This window comes from Nanorana parkeri, unplaced genomic scaffold, assembly GCF_000935625.1.
Source record: "Nanorana parkeri isolate BGI_ZX_2015 unplaced genomic scaffold, ASM93562v1 scaffold19, whole genome shotgun sequence".
Taxonomy (NCBI): Eukaryota; Metazoa; Chordata; class Amphibia; order Anura; family Dicroglossidae; genus Nanorana; species Nanorana parkeri.
In genome coordinates this window covers 3,331,705-3,358,345 of record NW_017306287.1, presented here as the reverse complement: position 1 = coordinate 3,358,345, position 26,641 = coordinate 3,331,705, and the positions used below count along the sequence as shown (strand labels likewise).

General features: G+C 42.6%; 1 protein-coding gene across 1 annotated transcript in view; it reads left to right on the top strand.

The window, feature by feature from the left end:
* Nucleotides 1-12,284, top strand: part of ADCY9 (adenylate cyclase 9) — an 89,395-nt gene extending 77,111 nt beyond the window's left edge. Inside the window, exons 4-10 of the mRNA XM_018561168.1 lie at nucleotides 375-595; nucleotides 1,724-1,826; nucleotides 3,110-3,318; nucleotides 4,717-4,876; nucleotides 7,094-7,242; nucleotides 7,333-7,374; nucleotides 10,078-12,284. Coding sequence (XP_018416670.1) covers nucleotides 375-595; nucleotides 1,724-1,826; nucleotides 3,110-3,318; nucleotides 4,717-4,876; nucleotides 7,094-7,242; nucleotides 7,333-7,374; nucleotides 10,078-11,152 — 1,959 coding nt within the window. The 3' untranslated portion in view covers nucleotides 11,153-12,284. The remainder of the gene's footprint in view (nucleotides 1-374; nucleotides 596-1,723; nucleotides 1,827-3,109; nucleotides 3,319-4,716; nucleotides 4,877-7,093; nucleotides 7,243-7,332; nucleotides 7,375-10,077) is intronic.
* The last annotated feature ends 14,357 nt before the right edge of the window (nucleotides 12,285-26,641 follow it).

The window sequence follows — 26,641 nt, the reverse complement described above, 5'->3', positions numbered from 1 at the left end:
CCTTAGGTGTGGTTGCTAAATTCCTTTTTAAAGGGTTTTTTTCATGTAATCACTCCTGTTCCAGGATGAGGATGCTCGTTGTATTGTATTTATGAAGGAGCGGTTTTGTCACCCTAGAAAAGGAAGTGTGTTAGGAAGTGTGTTAGGTTCTATAGTTCACTGAAGTCAACTAAAGAGCACACTGCAGGAAGTTAGAAGCTCACTTGATTTCCATCAGGATCAACTGCTATTTGTTTCTGCTTTCAAACAAATATACCAAAACAGGGATAGTATTAGCGAAATGTTAGGGTTTACATACCCTTCAACATAGGTGAGCCTTCTATAAAATGCAGAGATGGGCAAAGGTATCACACATCTGGATTCCTTTTTCCCAGCCTACAGCCATTGGTCGGCACTTAAAGACCCAGAACGGTCTGTTGACCCCACCTCCAGAAGAAACCCTGAACAACAGTCAAGCCTCCCTGTATGAGATGCTCCAAGAAAAGGGTCGCTGGTGTGGAGTCAGCATGGATCAGTCTGCTCTGCTCCCCCTCCGCTTCAAGAACATCCGGGAGAAGACAGATGCCCACTTTGTGGAAGTTATTAAAGAGGACAGGTAATTGCAAATCTTTAGAGAACACTTTAGGAAACACTACAAGACACGAGTCAATGATGTCTTCCAATAAAAAATAGAGGGTACAAAGACCATGGAAAACTAGACAGTTCACATTCATGTGTTGACATGTTAGGGATCCCAACATAAAAAACATAATTTTAGGGAGGTGCCCTTCTCATTTCAGAGAGGTGCCCTCTGCTTCCTCCCCCCCTGAAATTATGGCAGATAGCAAAGAAGCTATTGCTTCCCATTCTATCTGCTGGGTTTGTTTTTTAGTATTCTGACAGTGGTTGCCGTCAGAATAAAAAAAGAGAATACGGTTAAAAAAAACAGCATTGGAATGAATAGCTAGATTGTTATTGACTATTTCAATTTGCAATAGCCAATAGCAAGCTGGCTATTGCACCCGACCTCTGCTGCTGTCAATCAGTAGAGGAGGACCTGATGGAGAACTTCAGGTCCACCTCTGCTGATTGGCAGCAGCAGTGGGCGGGTGCAATAGGTAGTCTGCTATTGGCTATTGCAAATTGAAATAGCCAGTAGAAGACCAGCTATTCATTGCTCTGTTCCTATGCTGTTTTTTTTCTCTCTGACTGAAAAAAAAAAAAAACAGCAGGGAAATGTTTACTCTGCTAGATCGAGTAGAGTAAACCTTTCTGGGAGAAAATGTTTCTCTCCCTGGCGGCCAGGAGCCGCTATCTAATAGCGGGAGACTCCCGGAACATCCGGGAGAGTTAGGATGTCTAACATGTGGATGATATATAATAGACCAGAAGATACAGAACTGGTCACTATATTCATATGCTGGGAAAAAGATGTTGACGTAAATGCTGTAGACTTTACAGGACAGGTCAAAATGTATTGGAGGAGGATAACATATAGTAATGTCTTAGTATAGATATACGGAGATAGATGGAAATATATGGACTGGATTATTATACAAACAATGGGGACAAGATGTAGTAGAACATACAGGACTAATCAATATAGATACAAATATATATGGGCACTGGTCATTATGTACTGTACATATGTGGATTATAGAAGTTAAGTGTTGGGTTGGCCAAGTCTTCATAGGCTTTCAGAAGACATCAAAGCTTCCCTCACTGACCTGTTTCTGTTTTCCAGCCTAATGAAAGATTACTTCTTTAAGCCGCCAATTAACCGCTTCAGCCTGAACTTTCAAGACAAGGAGCTGGAAATGTCATATCGAGCCAGCTACCAGGAGGAGGTAATAATCCGTAGCAGTGTCACACATTCATAATAGAGCAGCCATATATGTCCCACTGTGGACAATATTCATTCCCACCAGTAGAGCCAGGCTGCAAACTGAGTGTACATGTACTAGTTAACCTGCACCAGACCAGACAGCGTCTGCCCAGCAAAGTGCAAATATAAAAAAGGGGGTCTAATATAGAATTTGTGGAACCATATATTGCTGTAATGCTAAAGCAGTGATTGCTGCGTTAGGTTGTAGCTTCTCCTGCCCCCAGTGCACAGAGGATGAACTCTCCATAGGATTAAATGGAGAGCGCAGGGCACATGTAAGGGCCCAGCTTGGAGTATTTTGACAACTTACTGTGTGGCCTGGTTGCTGGATCGGGAATAGATGAGTTTAAAGATATATGTCGACAGGCTTTGGTTCGCTTGCAGTGGGTATTGCATTGCAATACATGTCTATAGGGAATGCAAAACCCGCTTGCAGCAGTTCAAATGCAGGTCAGAAAAAGGTCAAATGCACCTGTCAATGAATTCTGAATCATCTCAGAAGCACCTCAAACTGATGTCATCGATACAAGCCCATAGCCCATTGACACAGGCCCTTAGACTGACGAAGGGGGCTGGGTGCAGGAAAAGAGAGATTAACCATTTACATTAAAATGTAGTGCAGTGACTTCTGGTGTCAGTACAATGTACAATGACAATCCCTGGTAATCAGGAATGCACAAGGCTTTTGCCTCTATTTTCTGAGCCATCCTACCTTTTGGGTACCTTTGCTTTACCACTAAGATGGTAAGTCATGACTTTGCTCACTGGTTTGACCAGATTTTTTTTTTGTTCCTTTAAAGGGGTATTGGGCTGTTTATTGGGTATTTAATTACACCAGTTGGTTTTTTAAAGCTCATTATGAAATGATAGCAAAGTATGATGATGACTGCTGCAATGTGTCAGGAAGTATGTGCCCACAAGGCACTGTTAAAGCGGACTTGAAGGGTGTGTATAGGTGAAATAGGCCCTCATAGGCTTTGCTGATAACTTCTGTGGAAGAAGGGAAAGTCTCAATGTGCCAACCTAAATTAATCCAAGTGGCAGGTAGGCTACCAGGTCCAGGTCTGCCACCTGAATTAATGTAGGATGGTGCATTGAGACTTCCCCTTCTGCAGCAAAAAGACGTCATCAGCAGCAGTCTTACTCGTACTGTAGAGTCCAACCTGCGTTCATCCATAACTGAAATACCAGTCTTAGGTGGCCTGTCCCTTTAACTCATGGTAACATTGCCTCCTCTGTCTGCAGGTTATGCGGATGGCTCCAGTAAAAACATTCGCCAGTGCCACCTTCAGCTCCCTGCTGGATGTCTTCTTGGGTTTCTTCATCTTCCTCCTCCTTTCCATTGCTTGTTTCCTGAAGCCACCTACAGTTCCTATGTCCCTAACAACACTGGTGCTCATCGTCCTTGTTGTCTGCGGTCTCCTTGGGTTCATCTCCTTACTTGTCTCTGTCAGGTGAGTAGATGGAGCAGCGGTGAAGGTGCTTATAGATGTAATTCCTATTGCAGGGGATGCCTAAAATTTTATTTAGTGCAGACCTCTGGCAAAATCAGTCAGCCAATCACAGAAGCAGGAGATTGACATTTACGGAATCGTTCTGTACACCAACTGTGTACAGAACGCCTTTAGGTCGACATATTGCATTGCATTTTTCTTTACAGTTTTAGAAAATTACAGCAGCTTCAGTTTTAAATGGAAAGGAAATTGTTAATAACATTAAATTACAAATAGGCGTGTGCAGCAAATATCTATGATATATCCATTTTTTTTATTTTTACTTTTTCATTTTTATTTATGTATAAATGGAGGTGGTATTTAAGAAGATGATGGTTTATATTTTGCATTGAACCCCAATGTTTCAATGCAAAATATATGCATTGAAACATCGGGCAAAGGGCAGAGCAGGGCAAATCAACACATTCACTTTATTGGTGCTCCCCCCTTCTCCAGCTGCATATATTCCCTATTTTCTTGCTTCCTTGCTGCTTTGGGTGCCCACTGAAGCAATGAGATATACCCAATACTGCTGGGTTTGAGGGACATGTGACAAACTCCCCTTCCTCCCACGTGACAGCTCTGGGTGTCTGAGTGACCATTCCAATGGCCAGACTCATGTCACGTCAAGTCATCTGTAGTTAGAAAGTCATTAGCCATGTCTAAGTTCCAACCAGATCTACATGGAGCATGCACACATGGCTTTTTCTTTACACTCTGTCGGGTAAACAGGGCAGCAGGGGAGTGAATTGAAGGTAAGAATTAGCAGCCATTGGGTGAAAATTACATGTATTTATTACAGGTATTTATGTAGTGCCGACCATTTTGCGCAGCACTTTATATAGTGCACATTCACATCAGTCCTTGCCGTCAAGGAGCTTACAATCTAAGGTCCCTATCTCACATGCATACATACAGGGCCAATTTAGACAGGAGCCAATTAACCTTCCAGCATGTCTTTGGAGTGTGGAAGGAAACCCAAGTACCCGGAGGAAACCCAAACAAGCACAGGGAGAACTTGCAGGCTGCTTGTAGAGAGTGTCCGGGTCGGAATTCGAAACGGGGACCCCCAGGGCTACAAGGCTTCTGTCACTACTAACTACTATGCCACTGTGTGGTTAACCTGTTGCTTTGCCCCACAAGAACACGACATGTGTTCACTTCAAACAGAATGAGCAAATGCTTGTTCCAGGCCTGTGACCAACAAAGTGATGAAGAATAAGGGTGACAACCCCTGGACTTGCATGTAAAGAAACAAATCAGTAAAGACAGCTTTCCTTTCTGACCAGTTGCTTTCAACAAATACCTTTCATTAGAAGCTAATTTATTGGCATTTATGTCCCTGTGTTCACTTTCCAGGATGGCCTTCTATCTGGAGGACATGTTCCTGTGTACTAGGCGTCTCCTGGAAATGATCTCCGGATATCTTCCTCGTCATCTTATCGGCACTGTTCTCGTCTCTCTGCCAGCTGCTGTCGTCTTCTCCAACCTGACTGCTGATTTCTTCAACAAAATACGAGTATGAATTATTTTATAAGGGTATATTGGTTAAAGAGGACCTGCCACTAAAGTTTAATGGGAAATCTATAGTGATTTTTAATGATTTCTTTATTATTTTATCAGTATTTTATTATAACATGTTGGTATTTTTACATACCATAATTATACCTTATACAGTATATTAATAGTGTATTTTTATCAGTAGTCATCAGCAGGCGCTGGGCCTCTTCAGAGAAGTAGATGGCACTGAGAAAGGCTTATATTTAAGTCAAATAAACCAGATTAGCCTATCAATAGTTCCAGTGAATCAAGTCATGCTGTGCTATCTGGATAGAAAAACACAGCATGTATATAAAAGGAACAGTTATGGAGGCACACAGTGTTAATGTAGAGAATAAAATTGAATGTAATTTTACTAGAACTGGGTTTTGTAGATGCCAGCTCATATGAATTTAAAATAATTCTTAGTTTATTGTATAAAAGAATACATATAAAAATAAAATGTGATAAACATTAATCCTCCTATATGACAAAAGTACCTCCATAAGCCACAATCACATCATGTCCATTTTGTTAATTATATACACATCATATTTTTTTATTGGATATATAAGTTGCCATCATTGGTCCAAGGTATATTTGTTATGTCCATTGAGAAAATCAAAGCGGCAGAATTAAAGAGTTTCGCAGCCAGCTTTGTCAGGACTGGGGGTAATTTAATACTAAACAGCATGTGAGATGATTGTGGCACATCCAGTGGCAGGAGACTCACTTGTGGTGTCGGGGGCATGCTGCAGGTAAAAAACATAGCAGGCCCAACCACCTGCACGGATCTCTGAAGGCTTTTTGCACCCTACAGGTCCAATATATATAGTTTTATAGATGTCCCCTACTGGTCATTAATGTATTCCCATTCCTCCTATATTGATCAATCACATAAGTGTAGACAAACAAGAGCGCTATCCATGGGTCTAACCGATAATCACTAAGTAGTTGGTGGTGGATGTATGGGAGCAGGAGGAACATAGGAAGAGTGCCTTGTACCAGTTGATTACCTGCTGGCATTAGACCTGAAAGATATCTGCCTCTAAGTCCAGGTGTCCCTTATGGAGCAATACTAAGGAAGCAACTACTTAGTGACTATTGGTTGGACTCAAGGACAGCGCTCCTCTATGCCTCCTACTTACTGCATGTGATTAAGAATAATCTTCCTATTTTAGGGATATGTGACGGAACGAGACATGTGTATACCTTCTGTTCTAAGGAGGCTTTAGGCCCCTTTCAGACAGGTGCCGTCCATTCAATCTTAGATGATGGATGTCACATATGGGGCCTTACTGTGCTACGCACTAATTTGGTTGGAGGGCTTATGTCCTCTCTCCACAACCTGTAAGATGATACTGTCTTAACAATTAATATGAAAGAAAAAACTTAGTCTCAGAATAGGTAGGAAAATGTTATTAACAATTCTGTATAATGAATAAATAGTATCTAATACATGGCAACCCCTTGCTAATGGTCATATTGCTAAGGATCTAGGGAAACATTGGGCCAAATCACACTTATACAGCTGTTTTTGCACCTGCACCAACACGCATTGTGTTGTTTTTTGCATTCTCCACAGACATTTACAGGCCATGAAGATGCCCCTCCAACAAATGACAAAGCAATGTGTGTTTTCTTCATCACATGTGGCTATGTGCTAAGTGGTGGCTACATTTGTTTACTCCATGTATGCTTGTTGGAGTTCCATTGCTGATAAAAGGACACGCTTTGCAAAGTTTATGCTCATCGTATTGTCCTACGCATTACCAAGCAATTTAATATCTGGTGTGGAGGGGCCCATAAAATATTGATTAGTATAGGGTTAGTATTGCATATGTATGATATATATTAATTGAAATAAAATTGCCCTCCCCCCCACCCCCAGGCATTATGCATTCCCATTTTATTTGTATCCTTTTAATGAGCAATAGTGATAAGGTACTAATTTTTTTAATTAATATTATTACCTCCTTGCATTTGTCTGTGATGATTTACTACCTAGTGATTTCTGATTATGCATGTCAGTAGCCTAAGAAAGGTTATAAAAAGAACAGGAAGAGAAAAGTTGTTACTTATAGGAAACTGAATATACTTATGGGAAAATGAAACAAGTATTTTCATTAGTCACAATGGCCAACTCCTGTGTTAGTATTGCCCCCTGGTGGTGACTAACTGTCTCTACTCTTTACAGTACACCATGTTCCTGTGCTCTGCTCTGCTCATCCCTCTAGTCCAGTACTGTAACTTCTGCCAACTGAGCTCCTGGCTGAGATCCTCCCTTGCTACGGTGACTGGAGCTGCTCTGTTGATTCTCCTGTATGTGCCGCTGTTCCCGACAGGGTGAGTGAGGGCAATTAAGTAAAAGGATGGTGGAGCAATTACAGCATTCTTTGCTACATGACTAACTCTGTCTTTTATATCACTTTGCAGACTTGTTATAATAGAAGAGCCCAATAATGCAACCAACTTCAGGTAACGGCAAAAATAACAGCCATCATTTCAGGGCTGTCATTGTGATTCTGTATTTCAAAACTTGTTGTTTCCGATCCTCCAGCGCTGACTGGCGGAACGGACCGGGGAGGGGGCGGGCACAGCTGGCTCTGCCTCTAGTTCCAAGCAATTGAGCTGCAAGTTTGAAAATGACTTGCTAAACTATTGCAGACTTGCCAAGCTTCACAATTTTGTTGCACAATTACATCAAGTCTGGAGTGCAAGTCTCCAGACCAGCGAGCTTGCAGAGCTCTTGCTAAGACCTGCAGGACTCTTGCTGTAGACTTGCCAAGCAAATTTGCTACAAATTCAAAAAGTGTCAACTGGAACTTGTGCTGCGAGTGTTCTGCAAATCTGCAGCTTGCCAGGAATGTGTGCAGCAAGTTAACAAAATTACAATTTCACCCCGCCACGAGTTTGTAGCAAGTTATCCTTGCTATCTGGGTTAGGCAGAGCCAGCTGTCACTCACGCAGCTGGGTGGATCCAGACAGAATTGTCGGGATCCGTTCCAGCTGCGGCGTCTCAGTATATAGTGAGCTGTAGCTCACGATATACTGAGCTTTGGGTGACGGGAGGACGCTAGTTTGTTTCCTCCCGTTACCCTTAGGAGAACTATGGGGAAAAGCCCTAACCCCATAGTTCTCCTTTAATCACTCCTGGGAACAACGCAACTATCTCAACTCAAGTAAGATGCACATACATAGATAATAGAAATCGCCCAAGTGGATAACATTAATGTGACACTAAACTCAGGAGTTAAATCTTAAAAATACATTCAAATACCTTAACTATCAACAAAAATGTATCTTATTTGTGTATCGCTCGACTGTAGATCCTCAATCATCTCTGAATTGGTGCTGACACTGTCCTTCCTTCTGGAGGGGGGCTACTTTTGTTCCCCATGGCCCCTGTGTGTGTTGTAAAGTAGCCACCAGCTCCAAGCTCACTCCTGTGATGGACTACAATCTCAATACAAATTAGCAAATTGAACATGAGATTGTAGTCCATTGCGGGAGTGAGCTTGGAGTGGTGGCCACTTTACAACACACACAGGGGCCATGGGGAACAAAAGTAGCCCCCCTCCAGAAGGAAGGACAGTGTCAGCACCAATTCAGAGATGATTGAGGATCTACAGTCGAGCGATACACAAATAAGATAAATTTTTGTTAATACCGTGTTTCCATGAAAACAAGACACTGTCTTATATTTTTTTGGGCTCACAAAAACACACTAGGTCTAATTTTTGGGGTAGGTCTTATTTTTTTTAAATGTAAAACAATCCAAAGTTAATGCAAATCCAAATTAAATAATCCAAAATGGCAAAGTTAAGAATAGGGTGATCAGGGCAATCAGGGGTGCCGTACCTTTCCAAGAGCAGTTTGGTAACCAGAATGAGCGAAGCGCGCTTTCACTATCGATTCCTCACAGGCGGAGTGTATTTGGTATCACTCCGCCTGTGACAGGAGCCGGTGCTAAAGAGGAAGCATCGGCTTATGCGGCTCTGCTCCCTCCGCTGCCGCCTCGCTTCCTCTAGCCCTGGCTTCGTTGGCACCGCTGATTCTTTCCCGCGGCTCTTCAAGTTCCCCCTTATACCACCACCGGCCCTGGGAATGGTCACAACTGGGTCTTATTTTTGGGGTAGGTCTTATATTTTAGCAATTACCAAAAAATAGTACTAGGTCTTAGTACTCGCTGCCATGCTAATCTAGTTTCTTAATGCTGCAAAAACAAAATTGGTTTATTCAATAAAAGGTAAAAAACAAACTTGCAGGTACTTACAAGAGTAGAATAACAACAGGCTGTAGGACAATGAGTGAACCGGAGCAATGGAGGGATCCGTGTGATACGTCCTGTATACCCATATGTGAAGTGTCGACGTGTTTCTGGGGCACGCCCCCTTCGTCAGAACATCAACAACGAAGGGGGCGTGCCCCGGGAACGCGTCAACACTTCACATATTGGTATACAGGACGTATCACACGGATCCCTCCATTGCTCCAGTTCACTCATTGTCCTACAGCCTGTTGTTATTCTACTCTTGTGAGTACCTGCAAGTTTGTTTTTTTACCTTTTATTGAATAAACCATTCTGCACCAGGAAAGGCGCCCCTCTCTTTGTGTTTTCTTCTAGGATGCATGCAACTAGCAGAGTTGTGCTTCAGAGTGTGCAAGCGCACCTTGCAATTCTAGTCACTAGAGAGAGGAAAGTTCATAATGGTCCTTGGACAAAACAAGCCCCATAGCACTTAATCTGCTTCCAATTAAGGTTAAATATTAGGATGGTTGGGAGGACTCTACATAATGAAGAGTGGGGTCCAGACGCAATCCCTACATCAGGACATGGGAATAAAGTGTGCCCAGAGAAGCATTCATATCAGTTTTTGTTTGAAAAAAACTTACATTCTATTCCCCTTGCCATAGTGATATGGACACACATATGACCAGTTTGGCCAGAAGACAATGTACCTTGCAATTTCTTTATTGGTTGTGGTAAGAATGAGGAAACCTATTAATAACAGAAAATTATACTAATTCCATGCATGTAGAGTCCCGGGTGGGAAGTTATTTAGAAGGCATTAGCAGTAACCGCTATATACCTCAGTGTTACCACCACTATTATCAATATTAGAAGCAGGAAAATAAAATACTAGCGTCTTAAAAGCTTTTCTTTGTCTTTATTTGTAGCTCTTCCTCTCCTCCTCCTGACATTCTGAATCCTGACAGTTCAAGCACAGCAACCTCCCTACTTGGTCCTGAACTTGCTGTAGCCTATTTTCTGCTCCTCCTTTTCGTGTGGTTCCTGAATCGAGAGTTCGAGGTCAGTTACCGCCTTCACTACCATGGCGATGTGGAGGCAGACCTGCACCGTACTAAGATCCAGAGCATGAGAGATCAGGCAGACTGGCTTCTCCGCAACATCATCCCTTATCACGTAGCTGAGCAACTTAAAGTGTCCCAGAGCTACTCCAAGAACCACGATGACGCTGGAGTAATCTTCGCCAGTATAGTCAACTTTAGTGAATTCTACGAAGAAAATTATGAAGGCGGCAAGGAGTGTTATAGGGTTTTAAATGAGCTCATTGGGGACTTTGATGAGCTTCTTAGCAAGCCTCATTATTCATGCATTGAGAAGATCAAGACCATTGGTGCTACTTATATGGCCGCCTGTGGACTCAACCCATCTCAGTGCCAGGACAGCAGCCAACCTCACCGCCACCTACAGACACTGTTTGAGTTTGCCAAGGAAATGATGAGCGTGGTGGATGATTTCAACAACAACATGCTGTGGTTTAACTTCAAGCTTCGCATTGGGTTCAACCATGGTCCTCTGACAGCGGGGGTGATTGGGACAACCAAGCTGCTTTATGACATCTGGGGGGACACAGTGAACATTGCAAGCAGAATGGACACGACAGGAGTGGAATGCCGCATCCAGGCAAGTGAGGAAAGCTATAGGGTGTTAGTGAAAATGGGCTATGAGTTTGATTATCGAGGGACTGTCAATGTCAAAGGAAAAGGACAGATGAAAACCTATCTATACCCAAAGTGTACAGAAAATGGAGGCCTAGTGCCCCATCACCAGTTATCAATCTCTCCTGACATCCGGGTACAGGTGGATGGGAGCATTGGTCGCTCCCCCACAGATGAAATAAGCAGCCTGGTAACGGGAGGGAAAGGGGCAGCAGAGTCTGGCGGCGGGGAAACGGCACGTAAGCGGGAGAAGGCTGAGGACAGGGGCCGTGATGGAGGAGCACGGTGAGACTGGTGGTGCAGAGAAGGACCAGATAGTTTGTGGGGCCATCAGGAATGTAAGAGGCTGGCAGCCTAGCTGAGCATCCCTGCTGTTCACTGTGCCAGATCATGGACTTATTCATTGTGTTCCAAGAGCCACTGCATCATTCCACAACTCAGCCTTATGGTGGTGTGGCCTGATGGATATCTAAATAGATGGCTCCTTATTCTCCTAGACACATGTTGGTGGGCTTCTGATCCGAGTCATTTCTACATCATATTCTTCTTATAATAAGTGGTGACATCACCATGACTTTACCCCACCCACATGAAGAAAGTTGGGGCTCCATACTCGCTTGGGACAACTCTCTAAGCTGTGCTTAGTAGTCAAGGCTGGCTCAAAAATTTCCAGAGTGACAGTAAGGGCAAACGTCCAGATCCATCGGGGGTGCAGCATCCAATCCAACGTTTGGTGACAGAGTTGGGTCTCTTGGCACCATCTTTAGTGCAATGTATAAACACTCTTAAGTGGAGGCGTGCCACCTCCTCCTTCTAGATTATCTCTGGAGGGCTGCACAGACACTGGTTGGACCATGTATTAGTGAGAAGGGCGTTCTCTTGCCCCCATCTCATGCCTCCTCCTCTATGAACCTTCGTCAGCCATACTGAGGATTGAACTAAGTGCCTTCCGCTCTCTGGGTAGTGCCCGCCCAGATGAGATGACAGTGACACCTTGCCGCAATTCTCGCTAATACTTGCCAAAAGAATGCGCCGCTATGGACTGCTGCCCACCTGTGACAAACAGCGGGGTGGGGTATTTTTATGAATGGAGAAAGAGGTAGTGAATTATCTAATTTTTATGTAATAGTGGATCCACAATCCATGCACTATGGAAGCAGTCATTTTGTAGGCGGAACCCATAATCAGACTGTCATTTCCCACTTTGCGCCTTGTGCCTTTGTGACGTCACAGCTTCCTGATTATTGGCCCGCCTCACTATATGGCTGCGTTGGCCGGATATGCATAGGTTACGGATTCACTGTAAGACAAAGCGATTGTAATGTGTTTTCAGTAACACTTTAGCTGCCTACCAGTTCCCATTAGGTGTGTCGCCTCCTACAGGCTGAAAGTAGAACGTCAAAGGTATGTTAAAAAAAAAGTATGGTCTTCTCGTGTCTAGCCCAGTATTCCTTAAGGTCTTTGAGATACATTTTAACCTCTGTGTTTGCCATAGCAGAACAATATAATAAGGTACCTCTCTTACTAAAAAGTTATTTATGACCTCTCCTTTTTATGATTCCCGGGAGGAGGAGTGGCCATATGGTTGTCAAGTGTGAACAAGCAACTGTTTAAAGGGGAAGTATCAAATCCATTACAGGCCACACAACATATCGGCCTTCGCAGTGCGGTGACCTGGTTTCAACTCTTTTCCGACAGTGTTTAACTTTAAACACCCATACCGCTAAATCGCTGACCAAAGAGATTTAAAAAAAAAAGAGATAAAAGCAAAAAAACCTGCAATTAATAAACAGGATGCCACATCACAGACTCAGATAACATTTTTAAACTGATATTTCCCCTTTAATAACAGTATGCATACAAATTGAAATGTGTGAAGGAATACATGAAATGTATTATCACGGGAGATAAAGGGAATCAAATTCCCCAAGTGTGTATGTATTTAAGTTGGTTTAGCATATGTGTGCAGTGTCCCTTGAACTGCAAAAAAAAGATATCTGTGTACATACTTAAATATATGGAGCCAAATTTACATTTGAGGTCAAATTGATACAGAATTAGGGGTATTTATCATTCAAGTGGGCGTGTTTTAATGAGAAAGGAAATGTTAATAATTTCAAGGATAGGATTAAGGCTCCCTTATTACCTATGAGATGGATTTAACGTTTTAGCCTGTTGCTGGGAAGGAGTGTTACTGCTGACCATATGACATGCTGGAAGTGAGAGATTCTGTTAGTTTTTTTTATTAAAGTAGATCTAAACCCAATGTAGATGACATGTACTTTGCTAAAATAACTGTATAGCAATAAACAATTGCCTTGCTTTATTTTGTTTTTCCATAAAATACTGTTGTCACCTAGTTTTCATTTTTTCATGTCAATGCTGCTGATATCCTCCAGCTTCTTTCAGACACTTCCTGTCTACATGCACTCACTCCATCATCAGCTGCACGCCATTGCTCTGGAATGGCTTCGAGTTGTGACAACATCTGCAAGATGTGTATAAGCACGGCCACTTGTAGTCTCCACCAGGGGTGCATGTGACAATGTGACAAAACAGGAGCTCATTCATAAAACAGTTGTCACCCCATAACAGGGAGTACCCGAACAAGGTCCTGCATGGCTGGATCACCACCTATTTTTTTAAATACAATTTGCATATTAAAAAAAAAAGATTGAAAACAATCATTGAAATTACATTAGCATTTTAAAAGTTATTGAGATTTTGGTGAAGGGGTTTAGATCTACTTTAATTAACGCCACAAAATGGCTTCCGGCACAGTGGTCTGGTGACGGGTTCACAAAGTACGTTCAAATGATGGAAGACATGAAGCACAAAAAGCCTTATTTCCTGTTGGGGGCACTATCCATAAGTTTCAACGTTCTGGTTAGCTGGCCTAACAGATTGAAGGTATTCCTTGGGGGTTTATTTATAAACAATTCACAGAGCCATTCCCCTGCAAATCTCGGTGAATGTTCCTCCTGTGCGAATGGATACATAAAATGGATGTTCTTAGTACATTTTATTTATATTACATAATTGTGTGTAACTGGCTTATAAACTTATGAAATTACTATGAAGTTCAATGTAATTTTGAATGTTATGATGTAAAACCACATTATGGCCACTAGAGGGAGCCGAAGAGCCTAGGAAATAAATACTTCTTTCCTATCCTCCATAGCTCTATCTAGCGGCCATATTCTGATATTTTACATATAGTACATTTGAATCGGGGAAAAAATTTACTAACAACATTTGTTTTGGGCTTCATTTACACAGAATGAAAAATCTTGTAGTTTCATAGGGCAAATGGCCCTGTGAATTGTTTATAAATACATCCTTATGTGTGTTCAGAGTAGGTCTATTCATGCATCATGGAGGAAAACAATGTCACTGTCAGTGGAATGCTGTATGGATGTATTTAGGTGTAACTCCCTGGCTTGCGTAACGTAGGTGATGATGGGTCACATTGGTGGATTCAAGAAAGAGGAAGTTGGGCACTTTGACACATACATCTTCTTTTTTTTTAACCCTAAGACAAGGCATGTTATCCTCTCACACGTGGTCACCGACCATGACCGTGTTGCCAAGTTCGCAGCAACTCAATCAGGTCAGGAATAGTTAGAAAATAGTCTTGGAGGAGTCCTTTCTACTTATTTAACAAGGCTGCAAGCAATGTACAAGTGAGCCCACAGATATCCAAATTCAACCTTCATTGTTCTGACTGGTCTATGCTAATGAGATGTGGAATCTGATTGGTTGTTATACTATGCATGAAGTCATTGCTGTTTCCAGCGCCCAATTAAATAAGCTCAACTTCAAGCAGAAATTCAAATTTTTCTCCTCATAGATCGGGACCTTAGTAGAATTAAAAATAAATGTTTTACATTTTGCAAGATGTGCTAACAATAGCCATGCAAGTCTTTTTTCAAAGATACAATTAAAGTACATGCAAGCTTTAGGGCCATCTCAAGGGCAATGTGACTAGGATAGGTTTATTAGGCCAAAAAGCCTTCAAGGCCTCAACCATACATTCTTCTTCCTGTTCACATGTGTCTATTTTCTTGTGGTAATGCGCAATGTGCCTAAACTAAAAAGATTTTTCAAATATACAAAAACATGAATTTAAAATAGGCATAAACGCCCACAGTAACACATGCTAGATATGCAAGTTCATGCATAGGTGTGAAAGGGACCCAGGAGGCCAATTGCAGACTACACCAGAGGAGCAGATCGTAATGATAAATAAGCACTAATATTAAAGCCAAGCTTCAGTGGTAAATAGTTACAATTTCTATAAAATTGTTATATCTATGTTTCCCTTAGCTTCCTGCTCCTATGATGTCTTGACACACCAGGTGTCATGGAAAGAGGAGGAGAGCGGAAATGTCCACTACAATGTCACAGAAAGAAGTTAAAACCCGATAGAGTACCTCACCTTTCCCATCCTTATCCAAAACTGCAAAAAAGACATCTTTGCTGGGACTGGGCTTTAAGAATTGCACTCTGACGTTGGCAATGATATCATTAAAGCAGAACTGAGCTTAAAAACTAAAATATTTGGGGCAGGGCGTTTTATTGTTTCTCCTGCAATAAAACAAAACTAACCTGCCTGTTGGCAATCGTCTTCAGAATGTACACCAAGCCCAGTGTATTCTTTGGGCACATCTGAGTGCTAGAATTAATTAAGGAGAGGAAGCTGAGGAGTTAAACCTTAACTATTCACAAAACTGAACCTTATTTGTTCATCACTCAGCTGTAGTTCCTCAAATCATCTCTGAATTGCTGCGGACACTGTTCTTCCTTCTGGAGGGTGGCTACTTTTGTTCCCCATGGTCCCTGTGTGTGTTGTAAAGTACCGTAGCCGCCGCTCCAAGCTCGCTCTGGTGATGGACAACAATTACATGTTTAGTTCACTAATATGTATTGAGTTTGTAGCCCATCATGGGAGTGATCTTGGAGCAGTGACTACTTTACAACACACAGTGACCATGAGGAACAAAAGTAGCCACCCTCCAGAAGGAAGGACAGTGTCAGCACCAATTCAGAGATGATTTGAGGATCTACAGCCGAGTGATACACAAATAAGATACAATTTTGTTAATAGTTAAGGTAACGGAATACATTTTTAAAATGTAACTCCTGAGTTTAGTGTCACTTTAACTTCCATGCGTATGTATAGGACTTACATCATCCCGGCCTGGCCAATCAAGATGGTTGAAGATCCTGGACCCAGAAGAAGACTGAGCGAAGATGTTGACGTTGGTGAGGGAACAAGGGGAGGTGAGTTTAGTTCTGCTGTAAGTGGCGCCCGAGGCATTACCAGTTTATATAAGGGTCTGTTGAATGGGATTTTGTGTACTGTTAGAACTACTTCTCACCCAATACAAGTCAATGGGCACATAAAAGCAGCTTGAAGCTTAGAAAAAGGTCAAATACAAGTCAGAAGGAGGTCAAATGCACCTTCCAATGAACTATGAAAGATCTCAGAAGCCTCTTAACTTGATGTCAAATGCAGGCAGAATGCACCTCAAAGCATGCTGCAAATGGCCATCAGCACAAGCCCTAAATGTCATGTTTAAAGCAACTTGTTGCTAGAATAAAAATTTAAGAAGAGTGCCCCTTGCAAATAATACAGTTCATACCTCTCTCACTGCTCGCACCGCCAATCAACACTGAGTTGCAAAAACGCCTGCTTGCAGACTCTTCAGAATCCAACACTTCTGCACGTCAGATGCCTGGTACCCTGCTGAGCTCTGTGGTTTCTCTTGTTGGCTCCTACATCAGTACAGGACACAGTAGTAAATTAGGGGCTGGCAGACTGAACCAATGAGCTCAACGGGGGAACCAGGCATCCAACACACTGGGAAGTATCATATTCTGAAGTTTCTTCATGCAGCTGTATCTGCAATATAGTGATGATCAGCCATGCATGCAGACAAAGAGGTCAATATGAACACCTTTCTTTGCAGGGGACATGTTTTTCATTCTTGCAACAGACTTAGTTGAAAGAGAACTAGTCACGCTTGAGCTTATGCAAGCATCTGAATCACTCTTAGATTATTATTATAACTGTACAGGCTTATGAAAAATATATATTTGCCCTCCTCTTTAGCTTTACTTTGCCTTCATCTGACTTCCCTTGTTGAAAGTTAGCATTCCACTTCCCCTTTGTCAGGACAGGTCCATGCCTAACAGCCCTGGCACGGGGCAGAGGGGTCTTTCCCCTGTAGCAACATCACAGGAAGAAGAACAGTTGTGGCTGGTTCTGTTTAGGCCCAACATTTTACTGAGATGGCCCTGGTGAGCGTGTACTTTTGTTTACAAAGATCAGTTAGCACAAATGATGGGAAAATTTAGGTAAGAGGTCAGAAGGTTGTCATTTAAAGGGAAGTTTTGAAAATGTTTATTTATCTGCTCTTCCTTCTCATCCAGGCTAAAAACCAATCCATATCCAAAACCCTGCCATATTTAGACACAAATGATCAAGCACAGGCACAAAGGTGCAGGTTTGTCTGCATTTTATAATTGTCTACCCAATAGCATTTATATTATGAATGGTCACCTAAAACCTGGCATAGGCAATTAGTGAACAGAAAAAAGAAAAGGGAAGGAGCGCTAACTATCTGGCGCAGACTGTGTGAAAGGAGATTGACCAGGGAATAACAGTAAATCAAGGTAAAAGGAAGTGGGTATGAAAATTGGGCACTCACGTGTGATGGAATGGATGGGTACAATGGTGGTGATCTCCTGGTGATGTTACCGTGAGGTCTGGTCGTGGTGACAGGCGGGTGTTCAGTGGGCAGATGTGGATCCTTAGGAAGGGGGGTTGATGACGTGTCAGACTCGGTGTGAAGGAAAGAAAAATACAAGGTGGTCAGAATCTGTGCAAATGTATGAAAAAGAAGTACATTCTTAACTCCCCGTTGCGTTTGTGCTAACCAGTCAGTCTTCATTTTCTAACTTCATAGGCAATTAGTGACTCTCAAGGCTCAGTGGACTATGTCCCATTATGTCATTATGGTAATAGTCATTCTCCATCAGCTGGAAAGATACAGTTTTCTACGGCCTTTATTACCAAACTATAAATTTGGCTCTAACCATTTATTAAGTGAAACAGCATGCATATGGGGGGGTGTGCATATAGATGTACATGTAAATATATGAAACATAAACAGCTCATGCAAACTTTCTGTTCAAAGCCAAACTTTGCTGAATTATAACTAGAAAACAATGTTACACAAACATTATCATCAGCAGATCTGCTGCGAAGGACGCAATACCAGCAAGATAATATAATCTAAACTAAATACATCACTAGAAGTATTATCAGTATACAGGATATTGACAGAAGTTACCCAGGATTGATTTGCACCCATTTAATCCCGATCTTCTAAATAGAGAACAATGGTATGTTCGTTTTTGGCTTCTGAAAGTTGACTTGTTTGTTTCTAGTGTGGGAATTTTAACTTATTGCACCAAAAAGGTAATGGTCATGTGCTTCATCTTAACCACGACCTAACCCATAAATCTAAGGCTTAACGTGCAGAAGAAAATGTACAAAATAAAATGATCCCTGCATAGGAGACATTAAATACTTACCTCTCCTGTTGCCCACACCACTGATCTGTTATTGTAAAGAGAAACTGCTGATTTTAGCATCTGATACTTCCTAAAGTGTTGGATGCCCTGTCTCCTGCTGTGGTTCGATCCAACTAGCCCCTATGTCACTACCGTGTCCTCTGGAGATACGTAGAGGCTGGTGGAAGAAACCACAGAGCACAGTAGGGGCCAGGCAGGCAACATTCTTGGAAGTGTCAGATTCTCCTAATTCTTCAGCTGCAGGTTTCTCTTAACTACTGCAGAAAATGGAGGCTTTTGCAGTGGGACAGATGAGTATTAACTCGAACCTGTCATAAAAATAAAATCGTAAAGAAATCTTCTCGATGACTTGTCATTTGAAGCCAACACTTCCGGGAGTGATGATCTACTGTGCCCACTCAGTGGTTCTTTTAGTCACTAGAGGACACTTTTTTTATTTTATGCATTTTGGCATCCCCACAGTAAGATATATCTGCAGGTATAATGTGCGCACATACAGTTTTTTTATGCAAGCGCAAAGGATGTGCAGATATACAAGTCCAGGAAGAGGAGCAAAGGCCATGACTTACTATGAATGGATGTTAAAATTCAGGTCGTGGTTTAGAGTTACAATGCAGTATATAGCAGAGATTGGATAGCAATATTCACTGTTCATTAGAAGTGTCCCTCTAGACATTTTGGGGGTGTTTAACCGTCTTCAGCTGATAATTGGAGAAGACTTGCAGACATCTGTGGAAGGCAAGTTGGATCTTCTGGTGCATATAAGGGCACCCACTGCGTTCTTTTAAATACCAAAATATGAAAGGATGTTTTGGAGGTATATAACCTTATTCTGCTGATAACTGGAGAAGGTTTGCAAACATCTATGGAAGGCAAGTTGGATCTTAACATTCATGTAAGGGCAATCAGAGGTGTTCTTTCAATACCAAGATATAAAAGAATGTTTTGGATGTGTATAATTTCTTGAGCTGATAACTGGAGAAGGTTTGCAGACATCTGTGGAAGGCAAGTTGGATCTTCACGTTCATATGAGGGCACCCAAAGGTGTTCTTTCAATACCAAGATATAAAAGAATGTTTTGGAGGTGTATAACCTTCTTCAGCTGATAACTGGAGAAGGTTTGCAGACATCTGTGGAAGACAAGTTGAATTTTCATGTTCATATAAGGGCAACCAAATATGTTCTTTCAATACCAAGATATAAAAGAATGTTTTAGAGGTGTATAACCTTCATTAGCTGATAACTGGAGAAGGTTTGCAGATGTCAGTGGAAGGCAAGTTGGATTTTCATGTTCATTTAAGGGCAACCAAAGGTGTTCTTTCACTACCAAGATATGAAAGGATGTTTTGGAGGTGTATAACCTTTAGAAGGTAGCTGGAAAAGGCTTGCAGATATCTGTGGAAGGCAAGTTGGATCTCAACTTTCATATAAGAGCACCCAAAGGTGTTCTTTCAAAACCAAGATATAAAAGGATGTTTTGGAGGGGTATAACCTTCTACAGAAGGTAGCTGGAAAAGACTTGCAGACATCTGTGGAAGGCAAGTTGGATCTTCACGTTCTTAAGGTGTTTTTTCACTAACAAGATATACAAGGGTGTTTTGGAGGTGTATAAGCAACTGGTGAAGGAGTTAACACACTGAAACATCCATTTATACCTTGGTGCTGAAACAATAAACATATGAATCATTTCTTTAAAACACCATAAGTCATTTTGCTGGTCCTTTTACTACATCTATTACATCGTAATCTGTAAACAGCTACTGATAGCTGTCAAAGTCATTGCACCAAAGCTTGAATGACGATCTTGGGCCCTCAAGCCTTTTAAGTGTTAGTGATGTACTAATATTTAATTTTTATTATTTTGTTTGTATTATTTCCTTTTACAGTTATGTTTATATAAACATGTTTTCCCAGGTACACCTATTCTTGTATTACTTATTGACAGCCATGGCTTAGGAAAGAAAAGGGATGCTTGACCATGCTGGTGATTGCCTGCTGTAACCCCATTGTGAGTGATTCAATGGGAGTTTCTGTTGCACCGCACAATGCGCTACCTGGATTGGATACAACTTTTAGAGATATATATAAAACCAGTATATACATTTACCATATATGCACATACTCCCACATATTCATATGTTTGTTTATTTATTTACCTGTACATAATAAACTGATATAGATCAGTACAAGATGGCACAGATAGCTCTCTGTATATATGCGTAGATTTCTATGTACACAGGTGAATAGTATTTGCTCCAAGGAGACTGTAGCGCCTGGATAGAAGGACATCTATCGGTTCGCTGTGACCCGTCCCCAGGTCTTTTCCCCCCTCCTCTGTATGCTCAGACCTCTGCCGTGACCCCACCTTCCTGCTGCGCGATATATGCTGTTCTGCAGAACAACCTGCAAAGCCAAAATAAATGCATTGAATATTCTGAAGTGTCTGCTGTGTACTTTAATGGTTGTGGGACATGGGTGGTAAGGCCCGGGCACACTGACACTGGAGGAATCTGCCACAAGGACATTCCTGAAGAACGATGACCTTGTGGAATAGGTGGTGGGGTAGGTTCTGCTACTTCCAAGGTTCTATTCTTGCTGGCACTACATATTCCTGATGTTTCAAAATGAAACAGGGACACAATAGACCCTACCTCCAGGCTTAAGAAACGAATCCTTGTTTTGGACCAAAAATTAGGACTACAATTGGGATTGTAAACTAAGGTAAGCTGAAATGGTTCTATCCTTCTGTTGTCGCTTGTGAACATCAATGTGCAGCGCTATTTCTTCATTCTCTCCTCTTTATTCACAGAGATCAGGACACATCTCTCTCCCCCCTAATACACAGCTCTCCTCTCCTCATAATACACAGACATCAGGACACAGAGCTCTCCTCTCCTCCTAATACACAGACATCAGGACACAGAGCTCTCCTCTCCTCCTAATACACAGACGCCAGGACGCAGAGTAGGGTTGCCACCTGTCCAGGATTCACCCGGACAGTTTGGGTAATTAATAAAGGGTCTACTGGTCCCCCACTGTACAGTCTCGACTGTGATATTTACATATGAATGGGTGGCGCTATTTAAATATGAATAACCCACAACTCCAAAAAAAGTCTAGGCGACGCTAGAGTGTTCGGGTTTCGCTTGGAGAAAAGGTGGCAACCCTAACGCAGAGCTCTCCTCTCCTTCTAATACGCAGACATCAGGACACAGAGCTCTCCTCTCCTCCTAATACACAGACATCAAGACACAGAGCTCTCCTCTCCTCCTAATACACAGACATCAGGACGCAGAGCTCTCCTCTCCTCCTAATACACAGACATCAGGACACAGAGCTCTCCTCTCATCCTAATACACAGACATCAGGCAACAGCTTACACAGACATCAGGACACAGAGCTCTCCTCTCCTCCTAATACACAGACATCAGGACACAGAGCACTCCTCTCCTCCTAATACTCAGACATCAGGGCAGAGAACTCTCCTCTCCTCCTAATACACAGACATCAGGACGCAGAGCTCTCCTCTCCTCCTAATACACAGACATCAGGACACAGAGCTCTCCTCTCCTCCTAATACACAGACATCAGGACACAGAGCACTCCTCTCCTCCTAATACTCAGACATCAGGGCAGAGAACTCTCCTCTCCTCCTAATACACAGACATCAGGACACAGAGCTCTCCTCTCCCCCTAATACACAGACATCAGGACACAGAGCTCTCCTCTCCTCCTAATACACAGACATCAGGACACAGAGCTCTCCTCCTAATATACAGACATCAGGACACAGCTCTTCTCCTAATACACAGACACATAGGCGTGCGCAGGGGGTGTGCCGGGTGTGTCCGGGCACACCCTAATCACCTCGAGCGCAACACTGAACCCGCAACAGTGGGCGCCATGTTTTGATTTGATGAGCCGGTGGGGAGATCACAAAGATCTCTCTGTGACTGGCTCAGTGATACAGAGTGGAGCTTACATTCCTCACATAACAGTCACAGACCTCGATTCCTGGGAAGCCGCGAGGGAGCGGGGCTGTGGCTTTTCATCCAATCAGGAAGTCCGGCGGATGGTCACATGACCATCTGCCAGGCTCCTTGCTTCATTACTGCACCCCTGCTGGAAGGGGTAAGGGACAGTTGAAGAGATGGGAATCTGGGATACCTCAGGTCTGTGTATTGTATTTTTGTGTGTACAACCTAATGCAATAGGCTGTGCCCGCATATGCGCAGACATCAAGGCACAGAGCTCTCCTCCTAATACACAGAAATCAGGAGACAGAGGTCTGCTCATCTAAAAAAAAATGGCAGCTACATCAGTGTGAGGTAAGGCATGCAGGCACTACCAATTCCAACCACATCTATGACAGCTACTAGGCCCCTAAACACAGAACATTCTTTTATGTGACTGTTTTAATATAAGGGCAGGCTGACATGCCGGAATTGGCTTATTGGTTGGAGGGAAATTAACAATTGCATGAGGATCACCAGCCTGCCCAATTGCTTCTCCTCCTGGCAAACCTCAACTTGTGGAGTCTGCTGGTGCCCCATAGACATTTAATAAACTCCCAATTAACTTAAAAATAACTAGATCTTAGTCATTTAATAACATTGGGCATCTTAATGTACATACATCAGGACATAAACCATAACATTGTAATATCAAATATTATAGCCCAGTACATTACACATTTAAGACCCTGTCTAGCTTGTAGATTCAACCAATAACACTGATAATAAAACATTGAACCATGGGCTTCCCTTAATGCAGAGGCCAAAAGTCAGATTGTCATCTGCTGCACTGTATAGAGAGGGAGGATTTAATGTGTGCATGTCAAGTTACTCCTTCATTCTGTTCTAGTCTATTGAATTGGCATAGACAGATGGTGTCTTCCAGCTGTAAAGTCTGGAGGATGGTAACAATGGGGGCCCTGGGTGGGAAATACAGTCTAATGCTTATAGAGGAGCAGAAGGCATAAAGAGATGGGCCGTCCAGAAGTAGGCATCTATATGCGGCCCATCCATTTACAAAACATCAGCTTAACTTATTTTTCATTTTGCTGTCAGTTTGGTGTCAAGCCATCTAATTCAACGCCATGGCTGTGTTTATACTGCAGGCACTGGTCAGCTCCCTAGTGAATACTGGGCTCAGGGAGACATCCTATGTTTTTCGCAGCTGCTGCAGCACTGGACTTTGCATCCCCTGACACGGCAGTCTCTCTACAATGACCCACTCCATAAGGTACAGAATACCCTGCTCCAGGGATTCTCATTACCTTTCTGATTAAAAGCTAAAGATGAACTCCAGGTATATTGTTATGTATACCTACAGCCAGTATATTTAGATCCAGCTTGGGAGCATACATATTTTATTCTTGGTGGGCCATGGGGATCCAGTAAAACACTTTAGTAGCTGGAGCTACTACAGTGCTTTACAGCAATCTTCTGGGGCCTGTAATGGCGCTGTGCTGAGCTGCTTCCCCTCATTCGGCACAGCGGGCATTCAGAGAACACCTAGAATCTTAAGCAATAAATGCAAGGTGTTTTCTGATTGGACTGCCCCTCATCCGGTCAAAGAACGCCTTGTATTCATCACGCCAAATCACACCCCCAAAAAAGTCATGTAGTATTTTTTTGTAACGCAGCACACCACAACACACAGTAGTGCATTAATGTGTGTTGTGGTCCACTGCAGCGCATGTCTGTTACCAAGAAATGTTGGGTTACCATGAAGAATAATTGGCACCGCAGTGCACCAAAATGCAAAACATACATTGGTGATGTCACTACTGTTCACTGTTCTCCTCGCTGAAGTGGAAGCTGTACATGAGGAACTACAGTGCAAGGATCTTCCTGCTTCTGCTTCATCGGTTCTAATGATGTGTAATTCTTCCACTTCTCTTGCTGCTCCTTGATCAAGTCTCCACCAGTCATCAGATCGCCAGTGATATGGAGGGCAACTCTGGGATCAGGAAGCAAAGCCTTGCCACTACCAAGATGGCTGCCTCCACACAGTGCACAAGGACACGGTATAGAACAAGGCATCGTCAGCCAGTACTGGGGAAAGACTGGCTGCAATGGGCTATGGAAGGTGTACTCTAGGCATCGGTGGTGTTCAGAATGCAATCGCTATTCACATACACAGGCAAATAAAAACCAGAAAGAAAGAGACACAAGTATCAGATACAATATTTTTTTCATTTTAGATATAGGAAATTCAATATTTCCCTTAAAGATGCAATAAAAAACCCCAATGGAAACTGGACTTGTGAAGTCCACATCCTTCCGTGGTTTGTATCCACAGATATCTATAACTATCTATATATAGTATATAGATATATATATAGATAGATATATATATATACACTGAGCGGGCAGATTATTATGACCACCTGACGTTTGTAGGCAAGTTGTTTACCACGACAGTAGAAGTGATTTTTTTCTGAAGATTTGGGTAAACAACGCGATTTAACAGCCTTTGAACGTGGGATGATTGTTGGCGCTCGGAGCCATGGAGCGAGTATCAGCAAAACAGCAGAATTTGTTAAATGTTCAAGAGCAGCTGTTGTTAAAGTGTTTAAAGAGTGGACTGTCAGACGAAAATCTGGGTCTGAACGTGCGAATTGTGGCCGTCAGCGACTAGTCAATGTTAGGGCAGAACGGAGAGTGGCAAGACTGGTACAAGACAACAGAAGGGCAACAGTGCAGTGTCAGATTCCTCGCATCACCTTTCAACATCTCGTGGAGTCACGAGGCGGCCCAACAAAGTCATCTTGTGGCGTTATCTCGTGGCCCAATGAAGTACTGATGGGGTGGTCATAATAATCTGGCCACTCAGTGTATATATACACCATATAATCTAACCCATTGGTAATTAGAGTTGATTTATTGCTACATTTAGTCACTGAAAGCCCCAGACCAGGCTCAGTGGTGACTGGTGACCCTTCCGCAAAGCTATACTATTCAGTTTATACAGAGACCACCGACTCCTTTCAGATAAGCATCTGACCTGGCATCATATGATATAGAATTACTTATATCACAGGTCATATAAGTTAAGTATAAAGATACTTCCACTTACAGTGGGCCTTGCATTGTTCTGGTGGTCTAAGCGAGCAGTCACTTTCTATGTATAGTTATGTTAGTTTCCTTGGGGTCAGCACCATTGATGGTCGTCCCATCACCCAATGGGGCGATTTGTAGAGCCGGCAGCTCTATAAATCGGCCAGGTACAGTGCACTAATAAAGATGGCCATGGAAGAACCTTGTTTATAACACATTCTCCAACCCCGAGAGCATATTATTTTCTTCTTCCTGGGTAGCAGTGCAGTCATAGATACCTACCACTAGAGATCACTGCAGGATCAGTCTTTGCACTGACATCTTTAGCTTCTAGCAGAAAGACAATGTAAAGCATAAAGCATTAGCTTATGAGGAATGTATCACAAAGAGCTCATAAGCTACCCACAGACATAAGACAGCAGCCTAAAGAAACGTGCAATGTAAAATCAAATGTTCTTTGCATAGGAAAGATTGTAGAAGATTGTTTTTATGAAGGATCTTTTGTAGATAAACATTGGCAGCATATGGCTGTGGTGCTGAATTTTTTTTAAATCTAATTTTCCTTTATCATTTTTATGCATGTCCATATTCCCATCTGGAAATGACTCGAACAGCTGTATGCAATGCTTATGTCCTGTATCTGGTAGCACCAGTGCAACATTATATGGCAACAGTGCACGTGTATCTTGTCACACAATCAATATTTCAAATCTCTGTCACTATCTGTGATGGCATTTTTATTTTTTTGCCGGTAGGAATCATGTAGACAAGTGTTAGAACCATTGCTACAGAGACAGAAAGTGATGGGAAGTCCACAATTTTGAACTGTCACCAGAACAAGAGGTGAGGGTAAACCTTCCAGTAATTACCTTTGTTTTGGTGGAAAATGAGGACAATTGCCTTCACTTTGGAGATATTTATTTTCACTTCCTGTTGTGTCTCCAGCAGTGGCATGACAAGGTCCTTTAGCACCAGGGGCGGACTGGGCCGGGGGGCAGGGTGGCAATTGCCCCCCGGGCCTCTCCAATGCCGTCACGTACGGCCCCCGTGACCCCCACTGTCGCCGGCATCCGATGCGGCATCTGTGATCGGCGGCCGCTGGGTCCTCGGCT